The following is a 12467-nucleotide window of genomic DNA, read 5'->3' as shown; positions in this document are numbered from 1 at the left end:
AGATTATAACAATGCCCCCACAGGCTCTTATGGTAGGCACTAGTCATGATGAGTACATCACTTCATCTACCTTTCTTTTTACACTAATGTGTCCATCACTCTGGAACATGGTTGAACTGACCCGATGATATGAAAGGGGCATGGTGGGGGGTCCGGGGTGTCATGTTTTCCCACCTGAACTGCTTGAGGTCTGTCTGACAGGACGTTGGAGATCCAGTGTCCAGATACAGGCTGAGTCCCAGTCCCTCCAATTTTGAGGTAATTGTAGAGAGAATTATAAATGGTATTAAATGCTGAACTGAAAATGCTGATTTACATTTAGGCATGAGGAAGATAGTGGCATGGTCTGATTTACCAAATGGCGGACGAGGCATAGCAGTGGTCCAGTGTTCGGTTGCCCTTGGTGGGGCAGGTGATGTGTTGGTGGAGATTTGGCAGTACATGCTTGAGGTTGGCACTGTTAAAATCCCCTACCATGATGAACGCAGTGTTTTTGTTGTGAGGTGAGAGTCTTGTGTACGTCTCATAATGCAGTGTTTGTGTCCGCCTAAGATGGTATATAAAGGTTACTTGACTGAGATAAACTCCCGAAGAGGGTAAAAAGGGTGACATTTGATGGTTAGGAGTTCCAAGTTGGGTGAGCAGGAATGTGAGAGAGGAACAGTGCTTGCACTGTCACACCAGCAGGCACACTCCACCACCTCTTGTCTTCCCTGACTCCATTGTCCTGGCCATACATTGGATTGAGAATTCTGATGGCTGGATGGCGTGGTCCAACAACACTGGGTTCAGCCATGTCTTGGTGAAGGAATTTGCCTTCCCGAATGTCCCTCTGGAACCCTGACATTGGCTAACAGGATACTTGGCAGGGGAGACTGGTGTGTTCATGCTCAGCTTGTTCCTGACATCAGCTCTTTTCCATCATGGTCACCGTTTCCCGTCACATCACTTCTTCCTCAGGATCTTGTTTAGCCAGCTTGAGTCCGGGTTTAAAAACAGCAGTTGGTGGGTTTGTTGTACACCAATAGAAATAAGAATGTCTCTGTCATATGTAATAATGATAATCAGAAATCAACCAATTGTCTGTGTTTGATGTACCTAAGAAGTAAAGAAACATTTATGTTTCTACAATGTGCCAAAATCATGAACTACTCTGAAAGCATATCTGCACACTGAAAGCATATTTTGTAACACTTTTGCCTGTTCTTTTGCGCAGAGAGTTGTCCTGTTTGTGATTCTGCTTTCACTATTTTATGTTGTGTGACTACTTCTTCATATCTTACACAACTGTGGCCTGTTTTCTGGTCTCTGAAGGCTTTTCTACAAACAGTTCACGGTCCGGATGCTGCGATTGCATTTCCTGCAAATGGAGGCTGTAAATTTTGTTTACAACTGCTACATAATTGTGTTCTTCTCCATCAACTTCTGTGAAAAGAAGAGTTGCAGGGTTTAGTACAGTAGAGCATTTCACTTTGACATTTGACATTTCAAGTAACACATTACATCTCAACCACCATGCTGGTTGCAGTAATATTATCTATATCATTATCTATCGAACTGTTTGGTTTTAAAATAGTCTGAATTGTCTGCCTGATACTAGCTGAGGGGGTTACATGTTAAATTTATGTCCAGATTTTTGTATGGTGCCTAGCATAGGAGCTGAGGGGGCAGTGGTGGCTCAAGTGGTTCTGGTTTGTAGTTAGGAGGTTCAGGTTTCAAGCCACAGCACTACGCAGCTCCTGATTGGATCTCAGCATGTCTGGCAGAAATATCATCATGGATGAGTGCTCATCAGTTAAAGCTCAATCCTAGCAAAACTGAACTGCTGATCATCCCAGGTGATTAATCCCCAGGTCATGATCTTGCAATATCCCTGCATAACGATCTGCTCGCCCCTTTAGCACTGCTTGACTCGTTCCACCATCTCTTAGGGTAAGAGGCAAGTATACAACAAGACTCTTTTCTGTTCTGGCACCAAGGTGGTGGAACGAACTTCGCCTAGGGGTCCGGACAGCTGAGTCACTGGCCATTGCAAATGACGGTTGAAGACCTACTTATTCACGAAACACTTCAACTAGCACTTCCTTCCTTGTTAGTTGCATATATGTTTATTAATTTAATAAATAAATAAATAAATAAACAAACAATGTTTTAGACTTATGGTATCTTAAGTATGTAACCTAGTGACCCAGAGTTAATGTATCCAATGATAGAGACTTAAGCACTTCTGTACGTCGCTCTGGATAAGGGCATCTTGCCAAATGCTGTAAATGTAAATGTTAGGGCCTTGAGCCTTAAACCTCTAGCTCTTACTGCTCCAGTGGTACTGTATCATAGCTTTCCCAACACTCAGTCTCCAACTTTGAACGTTGGAATATGCGAAGAAAAAAATTCACTGTGCTGTACCAGTACCAATTTCACTGTGCCTGTTGGGTATGGCTGATGGCACATGACTATATGCAGGTGGACAAGCTTCATTTAATGCAGCAAACTCGTTTGGTTTAATCCATTTTTTCTGTTAAGCATAGAACACTTACTAAATTACCCATCGGTAATCATTTCATTAACAGTGATTGCTTTAGATACAAGAGACTGTCCTGTCCTAGTTTCAGATCATAGGTCCTGGTTGTGCATGCACTATGATCTAATTTTAAGATAATCAGGTTAATACAACTGCTGTTAGACTGCTTGTCTGCTCCCTGCCCCTGGCTCTGGATTAATTACTGCATTTCACATCCATAGTGGTATTATAGAGAGGAAAAATTGTGCCACTATCAAAATACTTACAAACTTGAATGTAAATCTCTTGGCAAAGAGGATATGTACCTTTTTAAGGAAATAGTCATTTTGAATTTGATATCAGCAACATGTTTTAAAAAAGTTTGAACAACCCTGCTAAAAAACCAGCATTGCTGGTCCAGCATAAGGTATGTTTTGCATGCTGGGACCAGCTTGGGATGGTGGTATGCTGGTCCAGCATTAGGTGCTGGTTGCTGGTGTGCTGGCCGACCAGCCTGGGATGGTGGTATGCTGGTCCAGCATTAGGTGCTGGTTGCTGGTGTGCTGGCCGACCAGCCTGGGATGCTGGTGTGCTGGCCGACCAGCCTGGGATGCTGGTGTGCGGGCCGACCAGCCTGGGATGCTGGTGTGCGGGCCGACCAGCCTGGGATGCTGGTGTGCGGGCCGACCAGCCTGGGATGCTGGTGTGCGGGCCGACCAGCCTGGGATGCTGGTGTGCGGGCCGACCAGCCTGGGATGCTGGTGTGCGGGCCGACCAGCCTGGGATGCTGGTGTGCGGGCCGACCAGCCTGGGATGCTGGTGTGCGGGCCGACCAGCCTGGGATGCTGGTGTGCTGGTCAACATATGTTGTCTTTTGGATGCTAGTATAATCCCAGCAAGACCACAACAAAACACATTTGTTACATATCACATTTCTTAGTGCATATTCATAGTTAAATAAAGACCAAGACAATTTTCTAGAGAATTGCAATTCACTTTTTAATAAAGAAAAACATTCTGGATATTCCTATCATTTACATGGCTTTCTTTATATGTATGTATGTGTGTATAAATAATATAAAATATTTATTGGACAATGACATTTGCCATCACACTGTAATATACACACGTGCACAAATAACGTTACACAATATAACCTTTACAACACACATTTTTGGTCTTACTGTAGCTTCCGCTCTCTCTTTTAGCGAGGAACAAGTAGTACGCGGTGGCGATGACCATGTTTTTTTTTAAGAGGTGCTACCCGGAGTCGTTTGCCTTTAGACAATTCCTGCTCTATGTCGTCTTTATTCTCTGAAAAATTATAGAAACAAAACTATATATCACTCATTTGTTTATATTGTGCAGTGAACGAGTTACGATAAAACCTTTAAGCATCAGTATTTGTGCCCTGAAGAAGTCTTGCTTCCATCATACCCAATAAACCTGAGTTTGGTCAAACATGTCATAGTTAAAGTCCTTAATTTCGCTAGTTGAAACTGCCGTGCAGCCGTCATCCAGGTACTTCACGTATGAAACATTCTGATTCCCAGTGATCAGCAGATTCGTCGTGTAGAAGCGGAAGCTTTTTATTTACACCAAAACAAAATCCTAATTACGGTGGCAACAACAACATCTGGAACACTTATACTAATTTCGATAAACACTGTAAGGTATATAATGTAGTCAAAAACATTGCGAGATTTATTTTTGGAAGGTGCAGGAACTACATTTACCTTCGTGAACATAGTTGCTTTAAAGTTGCATAGCAACGTTGATGCTGGGTAATATCTCTTCACATTACCGCTTTACTAATAAAACAGACAAACAACTTAACTACTTCTTAATTGAGACAAATGGATTTTATATATATATATATATATATATATATATATATATATATATATATATATATATATATATAAATAATATCTCTTTCAAAAACCATCATTCTGTATGATTTATATGCTGCTTCCCTCATGGAGCCCGGGAAGTCAACATTTGTTGGTATTACTATATTTAATTTGTGGAGACACTTTAATCCCTAACAAACAATTTTTAAATGTTTTTATTCTTTGTTATTCAAAACTTTTTGAGCTTTGTTATTTCAGTTCTTTATTCAAAAGAGGGAGCAAAAGAAAGAACACGCTTATAATTAAATATATTCCAATATATTGTGTTTTAATCTTATATTAATGTGTTACATAGAAACATGCACAAGCAAAAATAAAGGTTGTTCCCATAAAGCTCATTCCAGAAAGATCATACTGGTTAACCAGCTACACCAGCCCCGTTTTGCTTGATAACACCATGACATTGCTGGCCACCCATCTATACCAGCACTGACCAGCATTATACCAGCACTATACCAGCATGAACCAGTAAAAACAAGCCTGGACCAGCATGGAATTCATGCTGGTTGATGCTGGATTTTTCAGCAGGGAAGGCAATGTTTACCACTATGCAGGATGCCCTCTTCCTATGACAACAGTCCATATACGGCTGGGAACTGAGGAGACCAGATTTAGCACCCAGACTCTTCTACCATTAAGCCATGCTGTTGTAAAATATGCAGTATGTGATTTCGAATTGTCTTGCTGAAATATTCAAGGCCTTCACTCTAACACATTATCTTGATGGAAGTGTACATTGGTCCAATTTTTTCCAAAGAGAATTTAAAATTCTCATTTGTTTGATCACAGAACAGATTTTCATTTTGCTGCAGACCATTTTAAATGTGCTTTGGCCCAGAGAAGACTGATGCATTTCTGGATTATCTTCACATATGGCTTCTTCTTTGCACAGAGCTTTTACCTGCATTTGTGGATGCCAGGGGGAACTGTGTTCACAGACAGTGATTTCTATAGGTGTTTTCGAACCCATGCAGTGATTTTCATTACAAAATCAAGCCTGATTTTATGGTCACACAGTATTGATTTTCACTCTTGTCCCATGCACACAGAGATTTCTCCAGATTTTATCTAGATTCTATGAATTGTTGGATGATATGTACTGTAGATTGAGTCTTCACAAAGTCTTATTGAAAGTCTTCACAATTTTACATTTGAATATATTCTGAAATTGTTCAATTGTGCAATTTGTTCATTGCAGTTTTTCACAGATTGTTTAACCTCTGCCCATTTGGAATTGGTGTTGTATATAAAAAGCAAGGAAAGCAATGTATTTTTCTGTTGTGCTGCTGCTGGTGTTTTGGAAAAAACAGTACAATGTGATCACAATATGAAAGTACAAATATAAAGTATACATTTTTCTAGGAAAAAACTGAACCCATGTTTACAAGAGGGCTCAAATAATTAAACAAATAACATCTTTCAAGAATGTTATGGTTGTTTTTTGGCAAATAAAAGCTATATTCTTTATATAAAAAAAACATTTAGTCTGGAAAATGTTCTTTAAGCTACGGAAGAGTTGTAAGTGTTCTGGTGTATACATAGTGATTTGCTCCACTGTTTGAAGAGTGACATACTCTGCTCCAAATTCAAGTTGCTGTCTCATGTTGTTTTGGCTCAGTTGGTGTGCATCGCTCAGAAGGACTACTGGCGAATCCTCAACCATGTGGAGAAAAACATGCACAAGGTGGAGGAAGAAGGGGAAATTGTGATGGTAAAGGAGTATCGTGAGCTGGATCGCAGTGGCTTATGCAAGGGCCACATTGTCATCAAGGTGAGGTTATTCTTTTTGATGAAATATTAACTACCTGAAAAAGCCTTGAATTTTTTTTCTAGAAAGAAGAAACATTTAAATTGAGACTTTAACATATGTTATTTTGTATATTTATTTATTTATTTATTTATTTATCTTTATTATGATACTATATTTATTATGATACATGGCAATCCAATCATCCATTGTCACTTATATGCTATTACATAAACAACAATTACTGGACACGTGTTGTGCAATACTGTAACAAAATGATCTACAATTTGTAATGGATGTTTAACAGTATAATGATCCTACTCTCTTTGTAGAAATTGTGTAGATTTCTATCGTTATGTAGGTGATACAGTAATGTCTGTACAAACAGCATTAGCTTTGTCCCTGTTCCAGTCATGGGTACAGAAAAAAAATATATTTGTCCATCATATTGACCGTTACGGTCACAATTGTACCAGCTTGTGAGAATGGAATGTGAGAGAGCAGATCAGCAAAGTGAACGTGTCATGAGAAGACTGCCATTGAATTTTAGTGAGCAATTCGAGAGATCCAACCACTCAGGGTAAATTATTCTCTTTTTAAATCCTATGTCCCTAAGCACTGTTCCATTCATAGAGGATGCATATACTGTGCATTCAGAAAGTATTTTGACCCCTTTCACTATTTTTAGTTTTGTTATGCTGTAGCCTGATACTACAATTGTTCAGATATTTTTTTCTACACTCAGTACCCCATAATGACAAAGTGGAGCAAAGTACAAAGATATTGTTATTGAAAAACCTGTTCCACAGCACTCAGGACCTCAGACTGTTTTGTAGGTTCACCTTCAAATATAAAAATAACCATAAGCACACAGCCAAGACAACACAGGAGTGTTGTTACTCCTGTGACAACACAAGAGGGACAACTCTGTGAATGTACTAGACTGGCCCAGCCAGAGCCCTGACTTTATCCTTATTGAACATATCTGCAGAGAACAAAATACCCCATTCCCGGTGTGCAAAGTTTGTTGCATCATACTGCAGCAGAGTCTTTATGTGCTTCATGATGAGCCTTTCAAAGGACTTCATAACTATGGCAAAACACTGTAGAATTCTTCGCCACAGGGATGAGGGAGGTGGTCTATATTCATGTATCGACAATGGTGCTGTTAGGGAAATTTGGCCTGTAGCTACTGATTCCCTGTATGCCCTCCCTGGTGAATTTGTTTTGAGGACCATCCTCATTATACTCCCTGCTATGTTCAGTATCTCCACTGCCAGAAGAAATATCCTGCTACCATTCCAACCCAATTAAAAACATTACTTTAATATTTGGACACAATTTAAACCCAATCATTTTCACTTAAAGAATTTTCACTTCAAGCTCCTTTTAATAACATGTATATACCTTGTATCAATAATCACGCCTTTAATGCTTGATTTAATTCAGTTTTATTTAAATTTTATTAAAATAAAATAAAATGTAATTAAACAAAGTGGCAAATTACAGAAAACAAATGTAGCCACAGTATGTTTTGTAGTTAAAAATAAAAAAAATTGTTTTTCTGAATTAACTGAACAAAATCCATTAAAAAATTGAAAGGGGTTTCCTATTTTATATTTTATCAGTTTTGCTTTATTTGGTAATTTAGGGCACTCCAGAAAGGCTGATTTTGCACTTGGTGGAGGAGCCTTCAGTAGTGGATCCGACCTACATTGAAGATTTCCTCCTCACTTACCGCACATTCATTTCCACCCCGATGGAAGTGAGCAATAAGCTATTAGAGTGGTTCAGAGTGGACAATCTGAGAGACACGGTGTGTATGTGTGTCCACATGTCTAATTATGTGAATGATTCCAATTTTTAGCTACCATTGATAACCATTAGTTTGACTCTTAGTTTTACTTAATTTTTCTTCGGCATTGTGGAACATTTCTTTCATGAATAATAGATTTATTGTCATTAAATAAATGTAGAGAATTTGATTTTTTTTTTAAATATTTTATAATTCTAAACTTTATTAATGTCTCAAAATATATTCTGCTTCTGCTATACAGGTTACACGGATAGTGTTGTTATGGGTGAACAATCATTTTAATGATTTTGAAAGAAACCCTTCAATGACACAGTTTTTAGAGGACTTTGAGAAGTTGCTAGATGAAGCGGTGAGACTTACATTTGTTAATGTCACTGGTGCTGTCTTCAGTGATAAATTGATAAGAGGAATTAACAGACACACATATAATTGTTGGTCCATGGTGAAATGTGTCACAAGACGATACAGAATGAACTTATAACATATAACAATCTCTTCCTCCCTCACCCACAGAAAATGAATGGTCATTTGCGTTTGCTGAACATGGCCTCAGCAGCTAAACCCAAGTTGCGTCAGCTAATGCTGCAGAAAGGGAACAGAGATTCACCACTGCCATTTAGCTTGCTAGGAGGGAGTGAGAGAGGCTTTGGCATATTCATAGACAATGTGAAAGAGGACAGTAAGGCCATGGAAGCTGGTCTCAAAAGAGGAGATCAGGTAAAGTGACTTTCACAAGAATCTGATAAACAAAATTAGTTATGGGTGTAGACACCAGTTATGTATCTTTATGTAACTGATTCAGCTTGTAATTTTTTATTGTGTGAGTGTTTCAAAAAACAAACTATTGTGTTTTCTAAGTTTATGGTATGTCTATTTTATGGTATGATACATATATATAGAACACAACATCTCTCTGTCTCTCGTTCTGTGTCTGTGTGTTTGTGTGTGCGTGTGTGTGTCTGAATACCTGTGTATGTCTTTCTCAGATAATAGAGATTAATGGGCAAAATTTTGAAAACATATCTTACTCCAAAGCTATGGACATTATAAGGAACAATACTCACCTTTCTCTCACTGTAAAGACGAACATCTTTGGTATGTAAAAACCAAGAACCTCAGCTTCTAGATCAAAAGGAGAAAAAAAATTAGCTATTGTGGCATTTGCTCATGTATGGATTTCAATTATTCTTCTTGCAGTCTTCAAAGAGCTTCAAAACTATGTGAAGAATATTAAGAAGAATGGAGCTGCCAAGATTTCCAAATTTCATGAGAAGAAAGGCAACCGCTTCTCCATTACTGAGCTGCCAGGCGACATTGAACTTCCTACTGACAGCAAGAGTCACAAGAAAATGAAGGCCCACACAGTGTCAGCTGGACGCAACAAGATACGCAAGATGCTGGAGAAGACCAGATTTAGCATTCTACCTCCCAAACCATTCAGGTATGATTTAACTTTTGTAACACATGAATTATATATATATTATGCAAACAAAGACTTTGAATAGCAAACAGTATTAATTTTATTTTCTTATATGTTCGGATCTCTATAAACTATATGATACAAATATTTTTAAGAAACAATTGGCAGTTAAATTACTATTTTTTTTATTATTACTATTATTCTTTTAATAGTAGACCACTGGATTTTAAAAAATGATTTCTGTCAATGCTGCTTGTATTGTATTGCTCTGTGATTTACATAATGAGTGTGTTATTCTTGAGAACAATTTTCCTATTTTTATGTCTGGCTTTACATGCACAGGGGATTATTTGGGTAAGAGACACTCTCACTTAGCTCTCATTCTATTTTTCTTCTTTCTTTTTTTCATTTTTAATTGAGTCACCGCCTGCTGCAAGCTTGCTTCCAGGAGATGTTTAAGTACTTGCTCCATTTTTTTTTTTTTTTTTTAAATTAATGAATACGTTTTTTTTAAACTCCAGGGGGTGCTATGTTCATGCCCTTATCATCTGCCACCCCAGAGGTCTTAAAACAGACACGGAGACATTACTGGAGTGAATAATATCAAACACAGGAGCTTTATTTAGCAACAGAAGTATCTGTGTTCAAGCAAAAATAGCACTCAAAGGAGTCCTCATAGAGGAATCTGTGCTTTTCCTGCCCTGCCTTGCCACCACGTGCAATCGCGAGGAGTGGAAAATAGCTATTGTAAGGTGGCAGTGTTGGCTGCTACCTTACAATATATATGGCAGTGTGGGCTGTCACCTTATATTTATATAAAACTTGCTGTTGAAAACACATACTTTCTATCTATAGATAGATAGATAGATAGATAGATATAAAGTATGTGTTTTCAACAGCTAGTTTTTGCTGAAGTGCCTTGGTTATCTTGCAACACAGGGTGGAACAGTGGAACATCCACAGCTAATATTCCAAATTTTGAGCGATGAAGAGTTTACAAATTGTTCTCAAATTTTTTGTGTTTGTATACATATTTATATATATACATGTGTATATAGGTGTGTGTGTGTTTTGTGTGCCTTTCTTTTTCTTGCTCTTAGTGATTCAAGCATAGGACACTCTCAGGATGACAGCATTGTTGGCACAAAACGGTGTAGACACAGTGTGGCCATCATGCCAATGGGCAGTCTGTCCTCCAGCAGTCCTGATTTACTACAGCCAACAACCAGCATACTCAGTTTCTCAAGCTCCATAGGTGAGGCCTACCACTTCTTTTTCACTTTAAAAATAATTTCAGGTGAGTGTGAAAATAAATTCTTTCTTATTACAAACAAGCATTTTATAAATACATTTCTAACATTGGCAGAGGCAGAGAGTGTTTTTTTTAGTTTTTTTTAGGCCTTCTTTTCAGCTCAAAATTGCTGGGCCTTTGACTTGTCATTCTTTACTGATTTCTCGAAAACTTGATCTGGTGATTAAGAAGTCTACCGAAATCAGTTTGAGACAGACTTCTGCTTTGTGAGACTCTGCATTATCATGCTGAAAGTAGCCATTAGAATAATGGTAAATTATGGTTGTATTAAGTGATACAGGTGATCAACAACACTCAAAAGGAATGTGGCATTCATGCAATGATCGATTAATCAATGATTGATTTGGTAGTAATAGTCCTAGTTTTCTAAAGTGTGCTTAGAAAACATTCCCAGCCTCATTACACCACCTCCACAAGCCTGGATTGTTGAAACAAGACAGTTTTCCTTAGTAGAAATTGTATCAGACCAGACTATGCATTTCCAGTCTTCACCTGTCCAATTTTGGTGATTCTGTGCCATCATCATTCTCATCATTCTGTTCTTTAGAAACAGAATTGTAACCTGATGTGTAGCCCATCCATCTCAAGATTCAATGTGTTGTACGTTCAACTCACCACAGTTAAAAAAGAGACATAGATCACAGTTACAGATCATGTCTAGAGGTTTTTTAATTACAATATTCTGAGTAAACTTTAGATGCTGCTCTATCCTGAAAAAATCCCAGGAGGGATTTTGTGAAATACTCAAAGCAGAAAACCAGTGGTCATGCCACAGACAAGGTCAATGAGATCACATATTTTCACCTATCTGATGGTTGATGTCCATATAGCTGTTGGCCTGTAACTACATGATATATTGCAATACAATGCTGCCACATGAATAAATGATTAGATAAATTCATGAATGCGTGAGTGCACAGGGGTTCCGCTTGAAATCTTTTGGTCTTTACATGTACCTCCTACCTAAATAATGCTGCATATCAAGTACACCCACAGTATTTCCTAGTGGCTGCTTTCAGCAGGATAATGCACTGTGCCAGTGTAAAAATTGTTTTAGGAATGATTTGAGGAACAGGACAGGGAGTTCCAATTTCCTCAGATCTCAATTCGACTGATCATCTGTGGTATGAGCTGGACAAACAAGTCTGATCCATGGAGGCCCCACCTCAAAATCTTATAAGCTGTAAATACACACTTAAGTTGTGTTGAATGCATTATTTTTTCATTTACTCAATCTTCAGCATAATTCTTTTGTTATTTTACAGCTGGACTTTGAGTGCTTTTGTTTAATTGCTCTTCTTATCCTTCTCATCTTTGGCTTATGTTCATTTGTTCAGGCATGTACTTTGTGCTTTGATGACCCTGTTCAGTATGTTGTATCTTCTTTAATGTTTAATAGCAGTTTTTCATTTTCATTAAGTTTTATGAACTTGCAGGTTAGTAGTATCTCTTTCTAATTCATTGCCTGCCAACTGTCAGCCTCCAGATTGTTTGTTATTGATTTAGACAAGATCTGTATCTTCTTTGCAAAAGTCAGGAAAAAGCAAATTAAAAAGCAAGAGTGAAATTCATATCTTATAATTGTGTCAACTATGTGGGAAAATAGTACGTTGGTTTGTTAAGTTATTAGGAAGCTGCATTGTAGCATATGGTTTCTTACCATGCTGATCTATTGTATTGAACAGCTTTTAATTACTGTTTATTTAACTTTGTTTAGTGGTTAAGTGGTGAAGTTATATGACCAAGAAAGACTGGTGTT

The 12467-nt window shown here is 38.1% G+C and overlaps 1 protein-coding gene across 8 annotated transcripts in view; it reads left to right on the top strand.

Moving 5' to 3' along the window:
• The window catches only part of rapgef6 (Rap guanine nucleotide exchange factor (GEF) 6), a 47045-nt gene that overhangs the window by 21377 nt on the left and 13201 nt on the right, over positions 1-12467 (top strand). For all 8 annotated transcript variants that reach the window (XM_060890223.1, XM_060890225.1, XM_060890226.1 and 5 more), the window contains 7 exons: positions 6032-6184; positions 7812-7976; positions 8218-8325; positions 8490-8693; positions 8963-9071; positions 9174-9417; positions 10497-10651. In XM_060890223.1, coding sequence (XP_060746206.1) covers positions 6032-6184; positions 7812-7976; positions 8218-8325; positions 8490-8693; positions 8963-9071; positions 9174-9417; positions 10497-10651 — 1138 coding nt within the window. The remainder of the gene's footprint in view (positions 1-6031; positions 6185-7811; positions 7977-8217; positions 8326-8489; positions 8694-8962; positions 9072-9173; positions 9418-10496; positions 10652-12467) is intronic.

This window comes from Tachysurus vachellii, chromosome 17 (assembly GCF_030014155.1).
Source record: "Tachysurus vachellii isolate PV-2020 chromosome 17, HZAU_Pvac_v1, whole genome shotgun sequence".
NCBI classification, from domain to species: Eukaryota; Metazoa; Chordata; class Actinopteri; order Siluriformes; family Bagridae; genus Tachysurus; species Tachysurus vachellii.
The sequence above is the reverse complement of the archived record's forward strand: the minus strand, read 5'-3'. Positions and strand labels throughout refer to the sequence as shown.